This window comes from Ranitomeya variabilis, chromosome 1, assembly GCF_051348905.1.
Source record: "Ranitomeya variabilis isolate aRanVar5 chromosome 1, aRanVar5.hap1, whole genome shotgun sequence".
Classification (NCBI taxonomy): domain Eukaryota; kingdom Metazoa; phylum Chordata; class Amphibia; order Anura; family Dendrobatidae; genus Ranitomeya; species Ranitomeya variabilis.
Window position 1 is genome coordinate 747,577,780 of NC_135232.1, and position 20,454 is coordinate 747,598,233.

Consider the following 20,454-nt stretch of genomic DNA (forward strand, 5'->3'; position numbering starts at 1 on the left):
AAGGCTTGTCTCAGCAGGGTACAGCTCACTAAATGCTTCACATCATATTTCTTCACAGTCTATGAAGAGGGGAGAAGGGAGGGAGCATGTTTTTGCTGAATCACTTTCCAGAACACACACACGCAAATACCGGTATATATGTCCTCATCGATCCTGTTACTGTATTTCCGACTTTGAGATGTTAGAAAACATTTTTCCCCTTATATTCTGTGTATAGTGTATATACGGTAAGTCATCAGAGCAGCTAATTTCTCCAAGTATGAGCTAAGAGCAAAAACAAACTAAAACGTCAAGCATACAGAGACAACATATACTGAACTATTGATTTATGCACAGTTTATTGAAAGTTTAGATATGCTTTAGGAAGTACTTACCTTCTTTAATCCTGCTTTCCTGTTCACTCCAGAAATTCTGAGAAGAATGTAGGCTTTCCTTCACTGTGTGTTTATTTTTCCCCTTATTTGTAGAGGAGGAGCTTCACTACTTATCATGAACATAAACTGCAGCACAGATTCATCTCGGCTAAGGCTACTTTCACACTAGCGTCGTGCACTGCACCGTCCGTCGTTTTGTAGAAAAAACGCATCCTGCAAAATTGCTTGCAGGATGCGTTTTTTCTCCATAGACTTGCATTAGCGATGCAGTGCGACGCATTGCCACACCTCGCAACCATCTTGCGACGGTTGCGTCGGACCGTCGCCACAAAAAAACGTTGCTTGTAACATTTTTTTGTGCGTCGTGACCGTCTTTTCCGACAGCGCATGCGCGGACGGAACTCCGCCCCCGCCTCCCCGCACATCACAATGGGGCAGCGGATGCGTTGTAAAACTGCATCCGCTGCCACCGTTGTGCGGCGCTTTCACAGTTTGCGTCGATGCGCCGCAACGTCGCATTGCAACATGCAGTGCACAACACTAGTGTGAAAGTAGCCTAAAAGTCTAGACCTTAGATCAGGAATACGACAGACATTTATAGGACATTTCATAACTTTCCCAAATTCTTATGAAAAAAATATTCTCCACAAACTGCATTGAACTACTGTACCCAATTTATTATATATTTTAGGAGTCGAAGTCGGTCCAGTTTATACCGACTTCGGACCAAAATGGGCTCTGACTCCACAGCCCTGATAGAAAGGTCCACATTACAATTAAGACTTGCTGTTAGTGATGAAAACTTTATGCTGTGAGAAGAAAAAAATAGTAAAGTTTTGTGGAATATGTGGGCGCTATATAAATAACATTTTTTTGTTAAGAATAAAATATAGATCTTATTGTAAAAATATCTTATGTATCAATGGGCCAAGGCGATAAAGAACATTGATTGTGGTGGTCTTTGAAAGTACCGCAATAAAGGGGTTATTCTGCAAATTTAGGTTGGTTTTCTTTAAGACATTTTTATTTTTTTGTCACTTCAGGTAGGGACCAATGGAATCATCTCCCCGCAAGACTTTCCCCGAGAGACGCAGTACGTGGATGACGGCTTCCCCACCGATTTCCCAGTAATTGCCCCTTTCCTATCTGATATAGACACAAGTAACGGCAAAGGAAAGATTTACTACCGCCAGGACAATTCGCCTGAAATTCTCAGTACCGCAGCCAGACAGATCGAGAGAGGATTCCCCGAGGCCGCCTTCTCTCCCATCAATGTAGTCTTGGTGACCTGGGAGAATGTGGGGCCATACGAGGAGGTGACGAGACATTCCGAGCCTTCCAATAAGGTGAGTGGCGGAATGTTTAAGAATCAAAATTCAAATGTTTGTAAATATGAATTATTGGTTGCTATGGGTACACTGCTTAACTGATACTTTGCCTAAGGCCGGGGTCACACTTGCGAGAGTGATGCGAGAAACTCGCACGAGTCTCTTGCATCAATACCCGGCACTGCTGCCGCCACTCGGACCGGAGCGTGCGGCTGCATGTATTTCTATGCTGCATGTATTTCTATGCAGCCGCACGCTCCGGTCCTAGTGCCGGCGGCAGTGTCGGGTATTGATGCAAGAGACTTGTGCGAGTTTCTCGCATCACACTCGCAAGTGTGACCCCGGCCTAATAATGACTGGCTTTTTGTGGGGGTTGTAAGACCGCCTTCATCACCACATGACTCAAGCCTTTGACATTTGGCTACTGTATGAAAACATTTTAATAAGTCATTACTTCTGGGTAATACCTGGGTGCAATTAGCTGTGTTCTAGGGTTAGGGTAACCCTAACCCTAAGGTCAGCTATCATCAGCTTATGTTTTGTGGTCTGATATCCACCTCCTGTTTTACCTTTGACTCGGGCTGCTCTCCGTCATTCAATACTTGTTCTGATTAGCTACTGCATATAAGCACAAGCCCGGCAGTTCTTACCAGCAAGTCAGAGAGTCTGACTTCAGTATGATTAGTTTACATCCTTTCTGTAAGGAAAATCAAGAAACTAAATACTAACAAAAGATTAAAGTGCAAATAAGCTGTCGTAAAGTAGGGGATCCTGAACCTAATCTGTGTCATCATTTGGGTTATTGATTACTTCTCAAAGTTTGAGGTTGCCATTGACTTCTGCTTTGTGAGCAGAGCGATGTAATTGATGCCGCATCCCCACATACTATCCCAGTGGCGTAACTAGAGCCCAATGGGCTCCGGTGCAATATTTGGACCTGTGCCCTCACCTGCATGTTGTTCAGGTGTAGGGCTTCTTGTAGCATTCTAGATCCTATAAGGACATATGTGTTCAGCCCCATGTAATAATGTCCCCCATCCTGGGTCCCATCCATTCTTCAGAACATTTTAAAAAGAAACAAATGATTCTCCTCACCTTTCCCTGCTCCCATGGCGCAAGGCGTCCTCTTCTGTAGCCGTGCAGGAGCATGCAGGTAACTTCAGCATTCTGGTACGGGCAGAACATGATGGCACGGCCATACGTTGCACGTCACTAGCAAGCTGACGTGTGCAGTTGGCCTCTGATTGTGTGGCAGCGTGTGTTGGACCTGTGCCGCAAAACATTTTCCTTTCAATGTGCGTCCACAGAAATGCATGCAGGTGAAATTGGCGTTGGCACTTCCCCCGCACAGGTACAATTGTGGTTGCATCCTTGACTACGATCATTACGCCCCTGGGAGCTCCCTCTCATGGTATCTCTGAGCTCAAATGTAGCTGAAATTGGACAGTCCTTGTATTACATAGCTGGCCATTCATTTAATACTTGGAACTGGCCGATGATGGCTTTTACACAAGGGTTTTGACTCCTATATTAAAGGAGTTGTCTGTATTGAAACTGTCATTCCAAAGTTTGGGAAGGGAAAAGGTTCCTATTAATGGTCACCCAGTGCTTAGTTCTGCTAGGAACCTGGACTGGTTTGACACCCCGACTCTTCCTTACAGTGTGCAGTACCCCTTAGAGTAGCTCATCCTCAATTGAAGTCTTTCGACCTCACTTTATACTTCGAAATGAAAGTTTTCCTTCCCGAACCCTGGTACCATCGGGAATTTGACTCTTCGTTTGGTTGACTCTGCTGGAAGAGGTCACGTAAGAGTCTGTAAGTGTCCTCAGAGCTCGCTTCCTATATGAAGTGCCTGGTGTGTCTTTATTTCCAAATCCCAAGGGCAAATATAAAAGTACAAGACTACTGTTAAACTCATACGCATCATTGGATGCAAATTTCCCAGCATGTTTTTTTTTCTTTCTTACCGATTTCATATTGTTCCCATTTGCCTGGCTTAAAATTGTTGCCCCCCCACAGAGATCGCCTGCAGTGACTATTTATACTGTCATTTCCAAGCTGAGCACATACTCCGCATGTGTTACCCAGAAAGTAATTATTGTATCCCCCCCCTACAAGGATCAAGTGCAGAGCCTCCAGTGGGGGGAATATTTTGAGATGACGTTAACTTTTTTTGGACAAGGCTTTTTTCTAAATTAATTTGTAGCTGGAGGAATGTTTGGTCTGTTTTTACAGAAAATACCAGTGTAAAACCCTTGTAAAGCGAGTTTTATAGTATGAAATCCCGTGTTAGATCATGACACAGCTGCACACATGATGCTGGATTGGGACTGTCCTCACTAGCTGACATATGGAAGAAATTCTCTCCCGTAACCTGGCGAGCGTAGCTAATGGTGGCTCCTCCAATTTATTGCCACAGATCTGTTACTGGAATTCTTGTTGGATGGGGGGTTGTGGGGATGAGAAGTTTTTGTTTTTCAGCTTTAAGAAACTCTCCGACTTACAAAACCCATGTCAAATTACTGAATTATAAGGTATTAGAGGGAAGGTCCAATATTCAGGACATCACTATTGGTCCAACTGGAGAGCAGCTCTGGAGGACCCAAAAATGTAATTCCTCATTTCACCTGTGGGGGTGCTGCTGGAGAAATGGAGCGAATACCAGATATGACTCATTGACCGGTCTGGCACTGGTTTAGAAAGCGAGCTGCCATATTATATTGGCCTGTTTAGATCTTAAAATAATAGGTATATTGTTGGCGTCACCTGCCGATAACGACGATTTTTGCCGACATTCTAATGTGTATGATGGGGGCCCAAGACAATTGAACTCTCTTGAGAATCAAGTAACTGATTTCAGACTTTTGTTCTCCTGGAGATATGCCACTGCCAGACATGTCTAATGGTGACTCTCTCCTGTATTCATGACTGAGCGAGTGCTCCTGTGTATTGGAAAGATGGCCAAGATAGTTTGGCTGTCTGCCATCTAATGTGCATTGGGGGAGACTTTGACAAGAAATTTTTTCCCTAAACATTGAATTCTTCACTTGGACAGGGCGGGTCCTTTTGCGTTTCGGACGACTTCAAATGACCAGTAGTCGTATTTCTTGTACGTTCCTCAGCTAGAACCTCTATGGTATTAGAAGAAAGTCAGTGGGGAAGATGTGTTCTCTGCTATCTGTTCAAGGTATGGGATTTATGTAGGGGGCACCCAAAAGAAACAGAAGAGCGGCGTGCTTGTAGTATGAGCTTCTGCTGCTAGGTGAATGCTCGCGAAATCAATATCCTAGTCAATGTTGTCGACGAATGTTGCATTCGAACTGCTTATGGTATACCATAAAAATTACTGATGGATGCTCCAAGGCTTATCCGTGCAAAGCAATCAGCAGGATCCAAGGCACCCCTTTAGCTACAACTGATTTCATTCCCAATTTCAACCAACAGGAAATCCAGGACAAACTCCATTTGCGGTCCGACGGCGATCCTCCAGAATTGCTTGACAAAAATGTGTTACATCTTCTTCTTGAAGATCTTCTTGAAGTTCGCTTTCAAACCAACGATGAGCTCATGTAGGTGAATGGGATTTTATGGCGTTCCCAGTTGCAGCAAAATTCTTGTCTCGCAACAATCGTTTCTGATGTATTTTTTCTCCAAAAAGGAGACAAAACTTCCTAGCTGCACGTTGTTCATGTGAGTCAGCCATCACAAAATGGGAGAAAGATTGAACCCCCAAAATATTTTTTTTTTTTCTTAATTTCCTGGAGTCAAACGCAACTGTTCCGTGAATAAGTGTCGGCTGTCTATACTTCGGAATCTTTTTCCAGCGGGAGACAGCTTTGTTTTTTTTTTTGGTACTCCCTTGTACAATAGCATTTTTGGCCACTGCATCCCGCGGTCAGCACAGTTGCAGACGGTGAGACCATTTTGATATGGGATAACATAATAATTATAGCCAAGTCCATTTGGCACATACTTAGGCCTGAAGTTGCTACTGATGTTGGAAAGCGTATTTGATGCATAAAATTCACAGCATTTAAAAGTACCAACGTAATCAATGAGATTTCTGAATTTTTTTATGTGTTTTTGGGAACACTTTGATGCATTTTTTCCCATTTATTTGAAAATGTGAGAAGTATGAAAGAATGGACATGATGCAGATTTGGAAAAAAACTGGTTCAAATCAGCATGGAAAAAAAAGTAGCATGTGCATGAGATTTCAGAAATCTCATTCACTTTGCTGGTACTTATTTTGGCCCATGAGCTCCATGACACAGTCCTGACTCTTCACTGTACAGGAAGGATGTTGTTTGTAGTCACAGCCTCCGTCTTTGTGAAACTTCTATTTTCGGAGTTGTTGGCACTTTAGTTTAGCCTATTCCAGCTCGCCGTCTTTAAGGCCGATGTCCTGAGAAACAGAAGTCTCGCTGCCAGCGCTGTTTGATCTATTGTTTGATGGACGATGCAAGAGCATCTAAACACTAATGAGGCGCACGGCCGGCCACTCCGCATGATGAAAAGGAAGTAATTTGGTAGCGACATTCTTCTGGTTTAGAAATCATCCTGCGGGGCTGCCTCTGCAAGGAAAGGGGCGAACTCCCAAGGTTATATATCCAGTCCTGGCATTTATGTTTTTTTAGGATGGATGCAAACTTTGATTAAATATGCAAGGCTTGGCAATAGGTAATTGTTGTTAAAATGGTTTATTTTATACTTTCATATGACATTCTCGGTTCACTTTTTCAACTCTCTTCCTGAGGCACAGTCAAATAGTCTAATTTTGCATAGAAGATACCCATTTAAGATTTTTTTTTTCTAATCATTTGGCCAATAGGGGGCAGTATAGCATTTGAAAAGGGGATATGATTTGGTTTGATTGTAATACTTTTTACACAGTCCTTTCATCAATTTTTTGGCCAAGGTTTGGCCCTAGAGGTGTGTGATCTGGGCTGAAGAAGGACCAGCGGTGGCGTAAATACCTGTGGCTTGTGACCACCAAAAATCATAATGCAAAGCCGAAATACTTTACGGTCACTAAATGGTGGTTTGTGGTGTTACACTTTACGGTATAATATTTTTTCAGTGGGTAACTTAGGATAGCGCATAAATTGCAGTGCCATGACTTTCGTACCACAATGGGCACCACCTAACACTCAATGCCAGCATTTATTCTTGTGCTAGGCTACATTTAGCTTTGCAAGCTTTACAGAGTTAGGAAGCAAAAAATGATCAGATGGTAAATATAGTGCAACCTGTCAATCATTACAGGTGTTGCATTGAAAGCGAGGATTAACTTAGCTTTAATTGCAGGGGCACCACTAGACCCATGGCCACCCTATATGTTGCAAGTTGATTTTTCTTTCTAAAACATTTTGTTTCTACAGTTTAACACATTCCAGGCAGTGCTGGCCTACGATGAGTCCGACTCCTACGCCATATTCCTGTACCCTGAACACGGGCTCCAGTTTTTTGGGACCAGGCCAAAAGAGTCCTACAACGTCCAACTCGAACTCCCGGCCAGAGTGGGATTTAGCAGAGGAGAATCGGAAATCTTGAAGAGAGAAGCTCCTTTTTATAGCGTCACCAACAGTGAACAATCTGTGAAAAACCTGTATCAGTAAGTATGACCATGCGGTAACTATGGCTGACACCAGACAGCTCAATGTGACCTGACCAATTACCCCCTGACAGTTTGGAGAATTGTTGGTGCCAGTCTATGGAGTATATTTAACCAGTATGTGAAATAATTTTTTTTGAGAAAATCCAAATCAAAGCCATTTTTTCCCCTTAGGTCAAGTAATGTCGGAGTCCCGGGAGTTTGGGTCTTCCATATTGGCAGCATTTCAGAATTAGACAACGTGATACCAGCTAAAGTGGTGAACGCCCACGCCCAAGAAAGGTTCATACCACTGATCAACTCCCACAATGACTTTCCTGATGAAGACCAAGAAAATCAGTTCAATGGGGAGAACAACTATGATGAGAATTACGACGATACAGATGGGGACTACTCCCCCGGGCAGACGATAGAGCAGCCCACGACCGAAAACGCAAATTTGGGATTCCTGGACATCGATGATCCCACCACGCTATTTACCGGAAAACAAGTGGAACCAGAGTCTCCTTACGATCCGTCCAACAACCCTTTACCTCCGTCTCAGGAAGAGCCTAGCTGGACACCGTACAGCCGAGGTGACCACTTCGGGGAACCTCACATCCAGCCTTCTGAGAACAAAGATCTTGGAAATGCTCCTTCCTACGACACCCGAGAATATCCATCCGAGCCAATAACCGCGGACGTCGCTGATGTGACCCAAAGTCCACCAGACAATCAACAGAACCCTGATGTTCTCTACAAGGGCGCCCGTAATTATGGATACGATGAGGAGGGTGGATTTGACGCTGACGGTAAGCTCCTACCATGATGCTGCCACGGTTTTACGGACATCCAGGTCTCTGGAACACTGATCTAATATACACGAGTTACCGTTTTGCTTCCATTGTCCTTGTACTGTCCCTAGTGCTCACTTTTAACCCCGTGAGACGAGAGACCTGCGAGAGAACACCCGGTTACTGCTCACAATACGCCTTCTGCAGGGACTACGCAACGGGATTCTGCTGTCACTGCCTGGATAACTACTATGGCAATGGGGTGCACTGCCTGCCCAAAGGTAATGGCTGACTACTGTGCACCAGGCACAAACTTTCATGGCAGTCTGCTCATTAATTCCCAGAAGAGTAGAGAATAGTGATAATTGAATGTGCTCCGATAAGGTATTATCCGAGCATGCTTGAGTGTTATCTGATGATCTTCTGCGTGCTCGAGTGTCATAGGAGTATCGTCAGCATGCTCGGGTGTTATAGGAGTATCTTCAGCGTGCTCAAGTGTTATAGGAGTATCTTCAGCGTGTTCGGGTGTTATAGGAGTATCTTCAGCGTGCTCGAGTGTTATAGGAATATCTTCAGCATGCTCAAGTGTTATAGGAGTATCGTCAGCATGTTCGGGTGTTATGGGAGTATCTTCAGCATGCTCGAGTGTTATAGGACTATCTTCAGCGTGCTTGGATATTATAGGGGTATCTTCAGCGTTCTCGGATGTTATAGGACTATCTTCAGTGTGCTCGGGTGTTATAGGAGTATCTTCAGCGTGCTCGGGTGTTATAGGAGTATCGACTGCGTGTTTGGGTGTTTTAGGAATATCTTCAGCATGCTCAAGTGTTATAGGAGTATCATCAGCGTGTTCGGGTGTTATAGGAATATCTTCAGCGTGCTCGAGTGTTATAGGAATATCTTCAGCGTGCTTGGATGTTATAGAAGTATCTTCAGAGTGCTCGGATGTTATAGAAGTATCTTCAGCGTGCTCTGATGTTATAGAAGTATCTTCAGTGTGCTCGGATAATATGTTAGAGTCCCTGCGGCTGCATGTTTTACGGCTGTTAGGGAATCCCCGCATGTGTTGTGTCTGTGTAACAGCCGCAGAACATGCAGCTGCAGGGACTCAAACATATTACCTGAACACGCTGAAATCCCTCAGATAACCCTGGCATGGTCAGATTTCTAGTGAGGAGCGAAAATGCTCGGATAACGTGCTGAGAGCCCTTTCACAGGGGCCAATAATTAATTTGCACGTTATGAGCGTATATCGATCGTCTCTTGTTGCACCTTTTTATATGCAGCAGCACAATCTGTACGGGGATCTTTACTCTACAGATTGTCTGTTAGTTCCTTCCAAACCCTTTGCTGCTTTGCACCAAAAATGGTTCCCCTCCTGGTGTCAGATATTGCAGTGAATGGAGCTAGGCTGTAATACCACACACAACCTGTGGACAGGGGTGGCGCTGTTCTTTGAAGAAAGGTGCAATTCATTTGAGGCCACCATGTAAAGCTGAGAAACTGGTTGCCTTATTCAGGTGGGCTAACCAAATGTTGGAGCGGATTGCAGCTCCATATTTATGACTTGAACAACTTTTCATTTGGAGTTCTCTCGTCAGGTGCTCCACACAGGGTCAATGGTAAAGTGAGCGGGAACCTTCTCGTGGGACAGATGCCCGTCAACTTTGACGGTATTGACCTTCATGCGTACATTGTGGTGAATGACGGAAGAGCTTACACCGCCATCAGTCAGGTGCCGGAGCCCGCATCCTGGTCGCTGACCCCGTTAACTGCCATCGGAGGACTTTTTGGTTGGCTTTTTGCACTGGAAAAACCCGGATTTCAGAATGGATTCGGTATAACTGGTGAGTTCATGACCCTAAGTCTAAGAATCTGATGAAATATATCCAATGTAAAACAAAATGATTGGGCATATTTGGCTTTAACATGCCCAATCCTACTTATCTGTAAGAAGGGTCTGCTAGCGGCATACTCCCCTCTCCCTGTTAATAGCACAGACAGCCGAGTGAACATTCCTTGGGGGATCGGGTGGAACAGCTGACAGCCACTTCTCTGTGTATCTCCCTTCATACACGCCTGTTTGGTTCTGTGGAGCATGTATATTGCAGCTCCTTATACATAATGAACAAACAAGTACAGTAATCTGAATCAATTCAAGTCACAACTGGTACATGAGGAGAGGACCCTGCCCACGAGGGCTCACAATCTACAAGGGATGGGTGAGGATACAGTAGGAGAGCTGGTCGTGCAGCGGTTTGGTGACAGCATTGATTCTGCTCGGACACACTGCAACATCAGTGGAGAAGGGTATAGCTGGGGAACATGGAGCGATCCAGGACACAGACCCCAGATGTAGGAGGACAGGATCTCTCCTGCATCCTGCGCGTTTCCGTCAGGAGTGGAGTGTGGCTCAGTTGCTGATTTAACTTTCTTCTTTTTTTCTTTTTTTTTGTCACACAGGAGCCAAGCTTGTCCACAACATTGAAGCCATATTTTCCCCCGGAGAAGAAGTCGTCCACATCACACAAGTCGCAGATGGATTTGATTCTGATAACTACATTCATTTAAGAACGACTATTAAAGGGCAAATTCCCTTCATCGCCGAGTCCTCACGTGTCCAGATTGACCCGTATTATGAAATCTACCAGTACTCTGGGGCAGGTAATGCTGAAAATGCCCGGTGAGCAACATATGGGGGATACTGAGGGGGAAAGGTACAGAGACCCAAAGAGCAGCTCAATAGTCTGCACCAGGGAGGCCTGAAATCACACAAATCACAGGAACGAGCAATAAGGACAAGAGGTGTCCACAAACACCATCACATCAATAAAATAATGAACAAATGGTTTACATACATTGTACACTGATCCTGTGTTACATTCTGTATTATACTCCAGAGCTGCACTCACTATTCTGCTGGTGCAGTCACTGTGTAAATACATTACATTACTGATCCTGAGTTACATCCTGTATTATACTCCAGAGCTGCACTCACTATTCTGCTGGTGCAGTCACTGTGTACATACATTACATTACTGATCCTGAGTTACATCCTGTATTATACTCCAGAGCTGCACTCACTATTCTGCTGGTGCAGTCACTGTGTACATACATTACATTACTGATCCTGAGTTACATCCTGTATTATACTCCAGAGCTGCACTCACTATTCTGCTGGTGCAGTCACTGTGTACATACATTTCATTACTGATCCTGAGTTACATCTTGTATTATACTCCAGAGCTGCTCTCACTATTCTGCTGGTGCAGTTACCGTGTACACACATTACTGATCCTGTACTTTTTCGATGCTGCACATGTTCCCATTTTGGTCTCTTCTGTCTGGTTCTCTAGTTCTTACAAGGATCCGATTGTGAGATAGTTGGGGTGGGAGATCCCTCTTTCCTGGCCCTGCCATGTCGACCCATCCTCACCCTCTTGGCCACATCTGGCTCGGTAATTTCAATGATTTTTGTCTTTTTGTTCTCCTCCAGTTGTGACCTCCACGGCTCACCGGGAATACACGGTGACATCGGCTAATAATGAAGTCCAGAGACTGTCCTACCGACTGAGGCAGAATATCACCTACCAGGATTGCAGCCATTCCCAGAGGTTCCCACCCAATGCCCAGAAGCTGGCCGTGGATCGCATGTTTGCCCTTTACAACAAGGACGAGAAAGTCCTCCGCTTCGCCATAACCAGTCACATAGGGTCCGTTCAGGGTAAGTTTGGTAAATCCATGTTGGATTGTTCATGTTAAGTGGACAAAGTGGGGGTCTGTACTTCAGGGTCTACATTGGGGTCTCTGCGTGCGGTCAGTTTCCACTCCCTCTCACAATCCCAGTAGTTTGATTATTGCCCATAACTGTAGAGATGAGCAGGGCAGAGGTGTGACTCGGGTGCCTCTGAACATCCTCCTGTACAGCCCCTGATGCTAATTCGCTAGAATCATTCCACCCCTTTAATGAAGGCAGCAGATTTCACAAGCTTGTAATTTGCCTCTACACTTCCTCCGGCTTTGTTCTCCTGCCATTGTCAAGGGTCTTTATCTGGCCCCCTTTGTGTCTGGCTGATGAATAGTGGCCTCCACTCTTCAGGAGACTTTATGGAGCACATTAGGTTTATTGACTTCCTGACCTGAGAGTCGATGCCAAATTACTCAGGCAGTTGCAGGACAGAAAAGGGGCTTTGTTGCATGCAAAAAAAAAGCTAAGGAGACCCTTCCCCTCCCACCCGGGCGTAGAAGGAGGCGAAAGACATTCTGCTGTGGGAGGAAACCGAACAAAGGCGACAAGACCCAACACAAAGGAAACCCACCGGAGAACAGACGAGGGTCACACAAAAAAGGGGCATTGGGGAGTCACTGCAAACTGCTGCAACCTTCTCAGACTTCGTAATCCATTGACTAAACTTTCTGCTGGCAGGAAGAAGCAACAGCGGATTCTGCTTATAGTTCACAGGGTCTTTCCCGTCATTAAAGTTATCCCAACCCTAACAGTGATTGCTGGGCGTCCGACCACTGGGTTCTTCACTGATTCCGAGGAAGCACCTCCGCTTCCTTCATTGACTATAGGATGAGCAGAAAAAGTTAGTGGAGTTCATTGCGACTGCTGGAGATCAGCAGAGGATGACCGGAGCTGCAGTGCCCTTGTGCTGTCAGAATTCAGCAGTGGCCGCATGTCAAAGCCAAATTCTCCGGAGCAGTGGGGATCTACGGAGGGAGCCCTCAAACCAAAGGCCAGGTGATATTCCCTTCATTAAAGCATATCTTGTCCACAGGGCGGCCCGTGCTCCACTACGTGGCATCTTCTTTTCCTTTTTGTTTGCGGTCTGCAGGCTTTCAGTCTCTGAATGGAAGTATTCACATTGCTACAATTGTCTCCAGTTTTGCTCATCCTCTGGAAGCTCTGGATTGATTGTTTGCTACAATGTATCAGTGCAGGAGAAACTGTCTCCAGGACTAGACAGTTGTAACAAATTCTCAGCTGTGAGAAGGGTTTTGCTTCAAATCCAGGCTCGGTTTCCGAGCTTTGTGAGATTGCGGCTATCCTCTCCCAAAAGATTCTTCTCATTGTGGGTCTCTCTGCCAGGAGTCTTTGGGTGGGTCTAGGGGGTCCAGGCTCTCCCGCCAAAACGAGGTGAGCAAACAGCCTGAGTGGTTTTGCACTTTTTGCCCAGCTTCATTTGTTTTGCCCCCAGATTCATCTCAGGAGCCCGCACAAGGGAGCCCCTGCTACGATGGCACGCACCTGTGTGACACGCGAGCCCAGTGCCGGCCGTCGTCTGGACAGAATTACAGCTGCATCTGTGCAACCGGCTACTATGGAGATGGCAGAGATTGCACTGGTAAGTCCAACCGCAGACCCCCGCTGACTTGTCCTCGTTCCAGTGAGGGGCTCTCTCTTGTGCTCAGTGTCCACGTGCCACGCTCCCCTTCACCAGCACTGCCATGTTGAGCACATGTGTTGCTCTCACCGGCTCACGTGCAGCCTCTAGGTGTCACTGCTCCTGGCAGTCAGTACGCTGGGTGCCCCTGACGGGAAGTCATGAGAACAACCCTCTAAGTACTAGAAATACTAATGTATTCACAAAACTTATAAGAACGGGACAATTAGGGAAAAAAAATTAATAATTATTATTTTTATGAGGCACTGATACTTTAATAAGTTTCATAGTTTGGGACCCATATTCAGGAAAGTGGACAATCCCTTTATTATTTTACAAACTCACCCTCCCTGTGGATAGTAGCGACTCCCTGTCGCTTGTCCGGTCTCTGCCTGTGCCACCGCTCTCGACAGTCACCAAGGTCATACTCATGTGCCGTCACATCCAGCTCAGCCACACTGATTGGCAAGAGCATTGATGCGCTATTGCCGTGACATCTCAGCTGAGATCTACAGTCTAAAAATTTTATTTTCTGAATTATGGGACAGTCAACACCACAATGTCAGTTCTGCAATCAAACACTCCACAAGCAGATCCAAAGATTACGGCTTATGGGGGCACAATCCCACTTTGTAATGCATGGATTTCATTGTGTTCTCTCCCAAGATGTGAATGAATGTGAGACCGGAGTCGCCAACTGCGGCCGCAACACTCAATGCCTGAACCTTCCTGGCAGCTACAAGTGCGAGTGTCAGCCGGGATACGAGTTTTCAGCAGATGGACAGAACTGCGTGCCATGTGAGTGCCATGATCATGTGTACACTCCAGAGCTGCACTCACTATTCTGCTGGGCCAGTCACTGTGTACAAAACATTACATTACTGATTCTGAGTTACATCCTGTATTATACCCCAGAGCTGCACTCACTATTCTGCTGGTGCAGTCACTGTGCACATATATTACATTACTGATCCTGTACTGATCCTGAGTTATATTCTGTATTATACCCCAAAGCTGCACTCACTATTCTGCTGGTGCAGTCACTGTGTACATATATTACATTACTGATCCTGAGTTACAACCTGTATTATACCCCAGAGCTGCACTCACTATTCTGTTGGTGCAGTCACTGTGTACATACATTACTGATCCTATACTGATCCTGAGTTACATCCTGTATTATACCCCAGAGCTGCACTCACTATTCTGCTGGTGCAGTCACTGTGTACATACATTACATTACTGATCCTGTACTATCCTGAGTTACCGTACATTATACTTCAGAGCTGTGCTCCCTATTCTGCTGGTGCAGTCACTGTGTACACACATTACATTACTGATCCTGAGTTACATCCCGTATTATACCCCAGAGCTGCACTCACTATTCTGCTGGTGTACATACAACCTTTAACTCCATGAGTATGGCCCGATTGCAGTTTGGCCACAGTCCGGTTGGTTAATTTGAGGGATCTTGTCTCCATCCTCCTTGTTGGGCGGCTGTATGCACAGGATTTTATTATTCTTCCATCTTTTTCCTTAGCGGGGGGCTCATTCTCTAACCCCTGTGAGGATGGCACACACGGCTGTGACACGACCACATCTCAGTGCGTACCACGTGGCGATGGCGTCTTTACGTGTGAATGTTTCCCTGGTTACACGAGGAGCGGACAGACTTGCATTGGTAAGAATACATTATCTCTATCCCAGCTTCACTCCAGCCCCTTGTAATAAATGGGCTTCATAGCTTCGACATGAAGGTTCTTATAGCGTGGCTCAGTGGTTATGTATTTCGGTGAATACGCAGTTCTCCTTTTCAGAGGTTCTATATTCCCGGCTTCTTCTTGGATGGCAGGGATCTCTTGGCTGACCTATTGTTTTATAATGTCAGCCTTATAAGACAGCTCCAGGAAGGCAGAAATTAATCCCTGTAAACCCCAAAAGTTCTGCATGTTTAGGTCATGGAGCTGCACTGGCACAATATGGGACCCTCCATATTTTCTTCCCCATTCTGATCCGGTCCACGGTGCTAGATAAAACCTCAGACACAAGGATGAGTCCACTTCAATAAACTTTCCAGGAAATTTTAAGGAAACAAATAATCCCTCAAGTATCAAGGTGCAGATTTCAGACAAACCCACAACACAGCAGCCATTGTCCTCCTGTTCCTGTGTGATCGCTTTTATCTTTTAATTAGTCGCCCCAAGGCCTGAAAAGAAGAAAAGGAAGAAAAAAATGTGACTGTGACTCCCAAACCTCCGCAGTCTGATTGCAGTCAGGGGTCCTGGAGAAGCTCCTGTGTGAATGTGAAGTTATCTGTGAGGGGCTCTGTCATGTCGTTGGCAGGGGTCCGGGAGAAGCTCCTTCTGTGTGAATGTGAGGAGATCTGTGAGGAGGGAGATCTGTGAGGAGGGGGCTCTGTCATGTCGATGGCAGGGATCCGGGAGAAGCTCCTTCTGTGTGAATGTGAAGTTATCTGTGAGGGGCTCTGTCATGTCAATGGCAGGGGTCCGGGAGAAGCTCCTTCTGTGTGAATGTGAAGTTATCTGTGAGGGGCTCTGTCATGTCGATGGCAGCGGTCCGGGAGAAGCTCCTTCTGTGTGAATGTGAGGTGATCTGTGAGGAGGGGGCTCTGTCATGTCGATGGCAGGGGTCCGGGAGAAGCTCCTTCTGTGTGAATGTGAGGTTATCTGTGAGGGGCTCTGTCATGTCGATGGCAGGGGTTTGGGAGAAGCTCCTGTGTGAATGTGAGGTGTTCTGTGAGGGGCTCTTTCATGTCGATGGCAGGGGTCCGGGAAAAGTTCCTTCTGTGTGAATGTGAGGCGATCCGTGAGGGGTTGTGTCATGTCGATGGCAGGGGTCTGGGATAAGCTCTTTTGTGAAAGTGAGGCTATCTGTGGGGGGCTCTGCCCTGTCGATGGCAGGGGTCCGGTAGAAGCTCCTTTTGTGTGAATGTGAGGTGATCTGTGAGGAGGGGGCTCTGTCATGTCGATGGCAGGGATCCGGGAGAATCAGGGCTCTGTTTCACTGGTGCTAGTGGAACAGGCCTGTCAGGGTTGTAAGCGAGTGTGGTGCCCTTGTCAGTGGCTGCGTGGGTCACATCCTCTCACTCCTTGAGAGTGAGCGTCTCCCAGGGCCCTGTGGACAGTGGGCATCTGTTTTAATACAAAATTGAGTTTGGTGCAGTTTTACACAACCATTACAGCCAAGAGTTCCATAGTCCCACTGCTCGTATTTTAGGATAGGTCATTAATATCTGATCGATTGGTTGTGGTGCATGCACCACCCCTGCCAATAAGCTGTTCCCAGTGCCACAAGTGCAGGAGGCTTGGCCAGCGCATACAGTTCTCCATCCTCTGTTCCTCTTTGACAACTCATGGAGTCGGAAGGACAATCACTGGCATGAGAAGGAAGGGTGGAGAGTCTCAACGCTGGAATCCATATTCAAAGAGATAGCATAGATAATGCTGGAGGGTGCCAATCCTGCTGGTGAACACATCGCTGGATAACAGGAAAAGAGGATTCGTAGATAGCACTCCATCCAGGTAAAATTCAAAGAAGTTTATTTTAGTCCATAGTTAAAATAAAAAAAGCATAAAAACGACCTGACATGTTTCCAGTGCAGAGTGCACCCTTAGACATAAGATGTCAGAAAGCAAATGAGTGAAAACATATATAGGGAGGGGAATCCAATCACATCATTAGCAATAATTACATACAGAATAAGACAGGTAATGATAACAAAACAAACAAAACTACACAACCTGCACACCATTATTAAATTTAGAACAAATAGTTTTTGAAGATTATCCCCTTAGGGAACTTAGTGTCCATCCGCAAAATCCAATAGGCCTCTCTCATCATCAGAGTTCTTATCAATTTCTTTCCTGGACATCAAATTGACTGGCAACACCGTCACACTCAAGGTGGATACATCCTTGTTCCGTAAACAGTTTTCTGGCAATACAGTTTTGCATCATTCTAGCTCTCAGGCCGGCGTCACACTAGAGAGTTTTACAGACGTATGAGAGGCGCAAAAACAACGCATTGCATACGGACCAATGATTCTCTATGGGGCAGCTCCTATCTGCCGTATATTTCTCTGCCGTATTTTACGGGCGTAGAAAATCGCAGCATGCTGCGTTTGTCAGCGTATTGCGCAAAAAATCCGCCAATGAAAGTCTATGGGGGTGAGAAAAATATGGATTACACACGGACCAGCAGTGTAACTTGCGAGAAATACACATCGGTGTTCTATAGAAAAGCCGGCAATTCAGCGCTCTGTACGGTAAAATCACACTGACAGGTTAGAATAGAATAGATCAAATAAATGTCTACACATAGTATAGGGAGATATATATATATATATGTGTCAGTGAGACACATATATATGTGTGTGTATATATATATATATATATATATATATTTCATACAGCGCTAGATAGCAGAAAAGCCGGTAATTCAATTGCCAGCTTTTGCTTTCTCCTTATCAAACCCAACAGGATATGAGACATGGTTTACATACTGTACAGTAAACCATTTCATATCCCTTATTTTTTTTACATATTCCTCAGTACTAATGTTAGTAGTGTGTGTGTGTGCAAAATTTTCCGGCTCTAGGTGTTAAAATAAAGGGTTAAATCACGGAAATAACTGGCGTGGGCTCCCGCGCAATTTTCTCCGCCAGAGTGGGAAAGCCAGTGACTGAGGGCAGATATTAATAGCCTAGAGAGGGACCATGGTTATTGGTCCCCCCTGGCTAAAAACATCTGCCCCCAGCCACCCCAGAAAAGGCACATCTGTAAGTGGCACTTAGTCACTCTCTTCCCACTCCCGAGTAGCGGTGGGATATGGGGTAAAAAAGGGTTAATGTCACCTTGCTATTGTAAGGTGACATTAAGCCTGGTTAATAATGGAGAGGCGTCAATAAGACACCTATCCATTATTAATCCAATAGTAGTAAATGGTTAATAAGACACACATACATTATGAAAAAAGTATTTTATTGAAATAAATACACAGGGTGTTGTATTAGTTTATTATACTCTCAATCCAAATGACGACCCTCGTTCTGTAAAAAACGAAAAATAAAAACAACAATATCCCATACCTTTCCGCCTGTTGGGTTATAGGAAGGAGATAGCAAAAGCCGGCAATTGAATTACTGGCTTTTATGCTATCTAGCGCTGTATTAAATATAAATATATATATATATATATATATATATATATATATATATATATATATATATGTGTCTCACTGACTATATATATATATATATATGACTGTATATATGTTTTCACGAATATTTGAGCCCATGGATCCATTCTATGTCCATTTTGCAAGCCGGAAAGAAAATGTCGCCGTACAGATGGCATACGGATTACATACGGAGGTTTACATGTGCAAAATAGGCAGCCACACCCTGCCTACGGATGACATACAGATCATTGTTTTGGGAACATTTCTGCGTATTGCGCATGTAAAATACGGACCGTATTTCCCTACGCCTAGTATGACGCCGGCCTCACCCTTCCCATACTATTCGAGTCATACCTGTTGGTGAGCTTAATCGGGCTAATTGTATTTGTTCCACCCCTACATCTTTCAATAAGGAAAGTGCGATAATATGTAAGCGTCTTACGGACAGAGGCTATAATGCTGAAGAAATTAAACGAGCATTCAATACTGCGGCCAGTAAATGTAGATCCAATTCTAGTGCCACTGTACCTTCATCCCCTCGAACCATGCCCAGTCTAACATTTTCCACCCTGTATAGTCCTCAGTTCTATCAAATTAGCAGCAGCGTCCGCAAATATCTACTTGTTACCAGCCATGATGACACCTTGCGTACAATCACCAAACAAGGCTGCAGATGTGCTGCTTAAGAAGGGTCTCACCCTTGGTAACACTTTGTCTACGAGCCTACTGAAAAATGACAGCTCCTCCTGGATGTCCATAAAGGGTTTACAGAAATGATGAGAGGGCATATTGGATTTTGCGGAGGAACACTAAGTTCCCTAATGGGATGAACTTCAAAAACGATTTGTTCTCATTTATTAACCCTTTAACGACCGCCGATACGCCTTTTAACGGTGGCAGTTAAAGGGTACTTATTCCTCAGCGCCGCTTTTTAACGGCGCTGAGAAATAAGGGTATAATTCCCCCCAGAGTCGTAAAATCTCTGGGTTCTCAGCTACCAGGGGTAGCTGAGACCCTAGAAAACATGATTCAGGTCTGGTTTTTACCAACGCCAGTGTTGCGATCACTGTTATACACATAATAACGGCGACCACAAAAAAAAAAGGTTTGATTTCCCATTTATGTCTCTCTCCTCTGATATGATCTAGCATATCAGAGGAGAGAGAAATGGGGTCCCCCGAGCCCCCCCTGGTACCTGCGATGTCCCCAGGTCCCTCCGGCTGTGTCCCCCGGCCCTCGGCATCAGCTTCCTTGAAAAAAATGGCGGGCGCATGCGCAGTGCGCCCGCTGAGACCTGCCGGCCAGCACCCGGCAACAATAGGAGAATTTTCCTATTGGTTCATTTTGATCACTGTGATAAGGTCTATCAATCACAGTGATCAAAATAAAAAAAATAGTAAATCAAACCCCCCTTTATCACCCCCTTAATTAGGTAAAAATAATAAAATAAAAAAAAGTATATTTTTTTCCATTAGGGTTGGGGTTCTAGTTTGGGTTATAGCTAGGGTTAGGGTTGGGGCTAGGGTTAGATTTGGGTTTATAGCTAGGGTGGGGGCTAGCGTTAGGGTTATGGTTGGGGTTATAGTTGAGGCTATAGCTAGGGTTAAGGCTAGGGTTGAGGATGAGGCTAGGGTTAGAACTAGTGCTAGAGTTAGGGTTGGGGTTAGGGTTGTGGTGTAGGGGTTACAGTGGTGTTGGGGTTATGGTTTGTGGTTAGGATTATGGTTAGGGTTGGGATTAGGGATAGGGGGTGTTGGGATTAGGGTTGTGGTTAGGGC

The 20,454-nt window shown here is 45.2% G+C and overlaps 1 protein-coding gene across 1 annotated transcript in view; it reads left to right on the plus strand.

Moving 5' to 3' along the window:
* Positions 1–20,454, plus strand: part of NID2 (nidogen 2) — a 56,406-nt gene that overhangs the window by 20,228 nt on the left and 15,724 nt on the right. The window contains exons 2-11 of the mRNA XM_077270073.1: positions 1,418–1,720; positions 7,085–7,317; positions 7,492–8,108; positions 8,222–8,371; positions 9,692–9,937; positions 10,554–10,754; positions 11,587–11,814; positions 13,292–13,438; positions 14,144–14,275; positions 15,018–15,158. Of these exons, the coding sequence (XP_077126188.1) occupies positions 1,418–1,720; positions 7,085–7,317; positions 7,492–8,108; positions 8,222–8,371; positions 9,692–9,937; positions 10,554–10,754; positions 11,587–11,814; positions 13,292–13,438; positions 14,144–14,275; positions 15,018–15,158 (2,398 nt within the window). The remainder of the gene's footprint in view (positions 1–1,417; positions 1,721–7,084; positions 7,318–7,491; positions 8,109–8,221; positions 8,372–9,691; positions 9,938–10,553; positions 10,755–11,586; positions 11,815–13,291; positions 13,439–14,143; positions 14,276–15,017; positions 15,159–20,454) is intronic.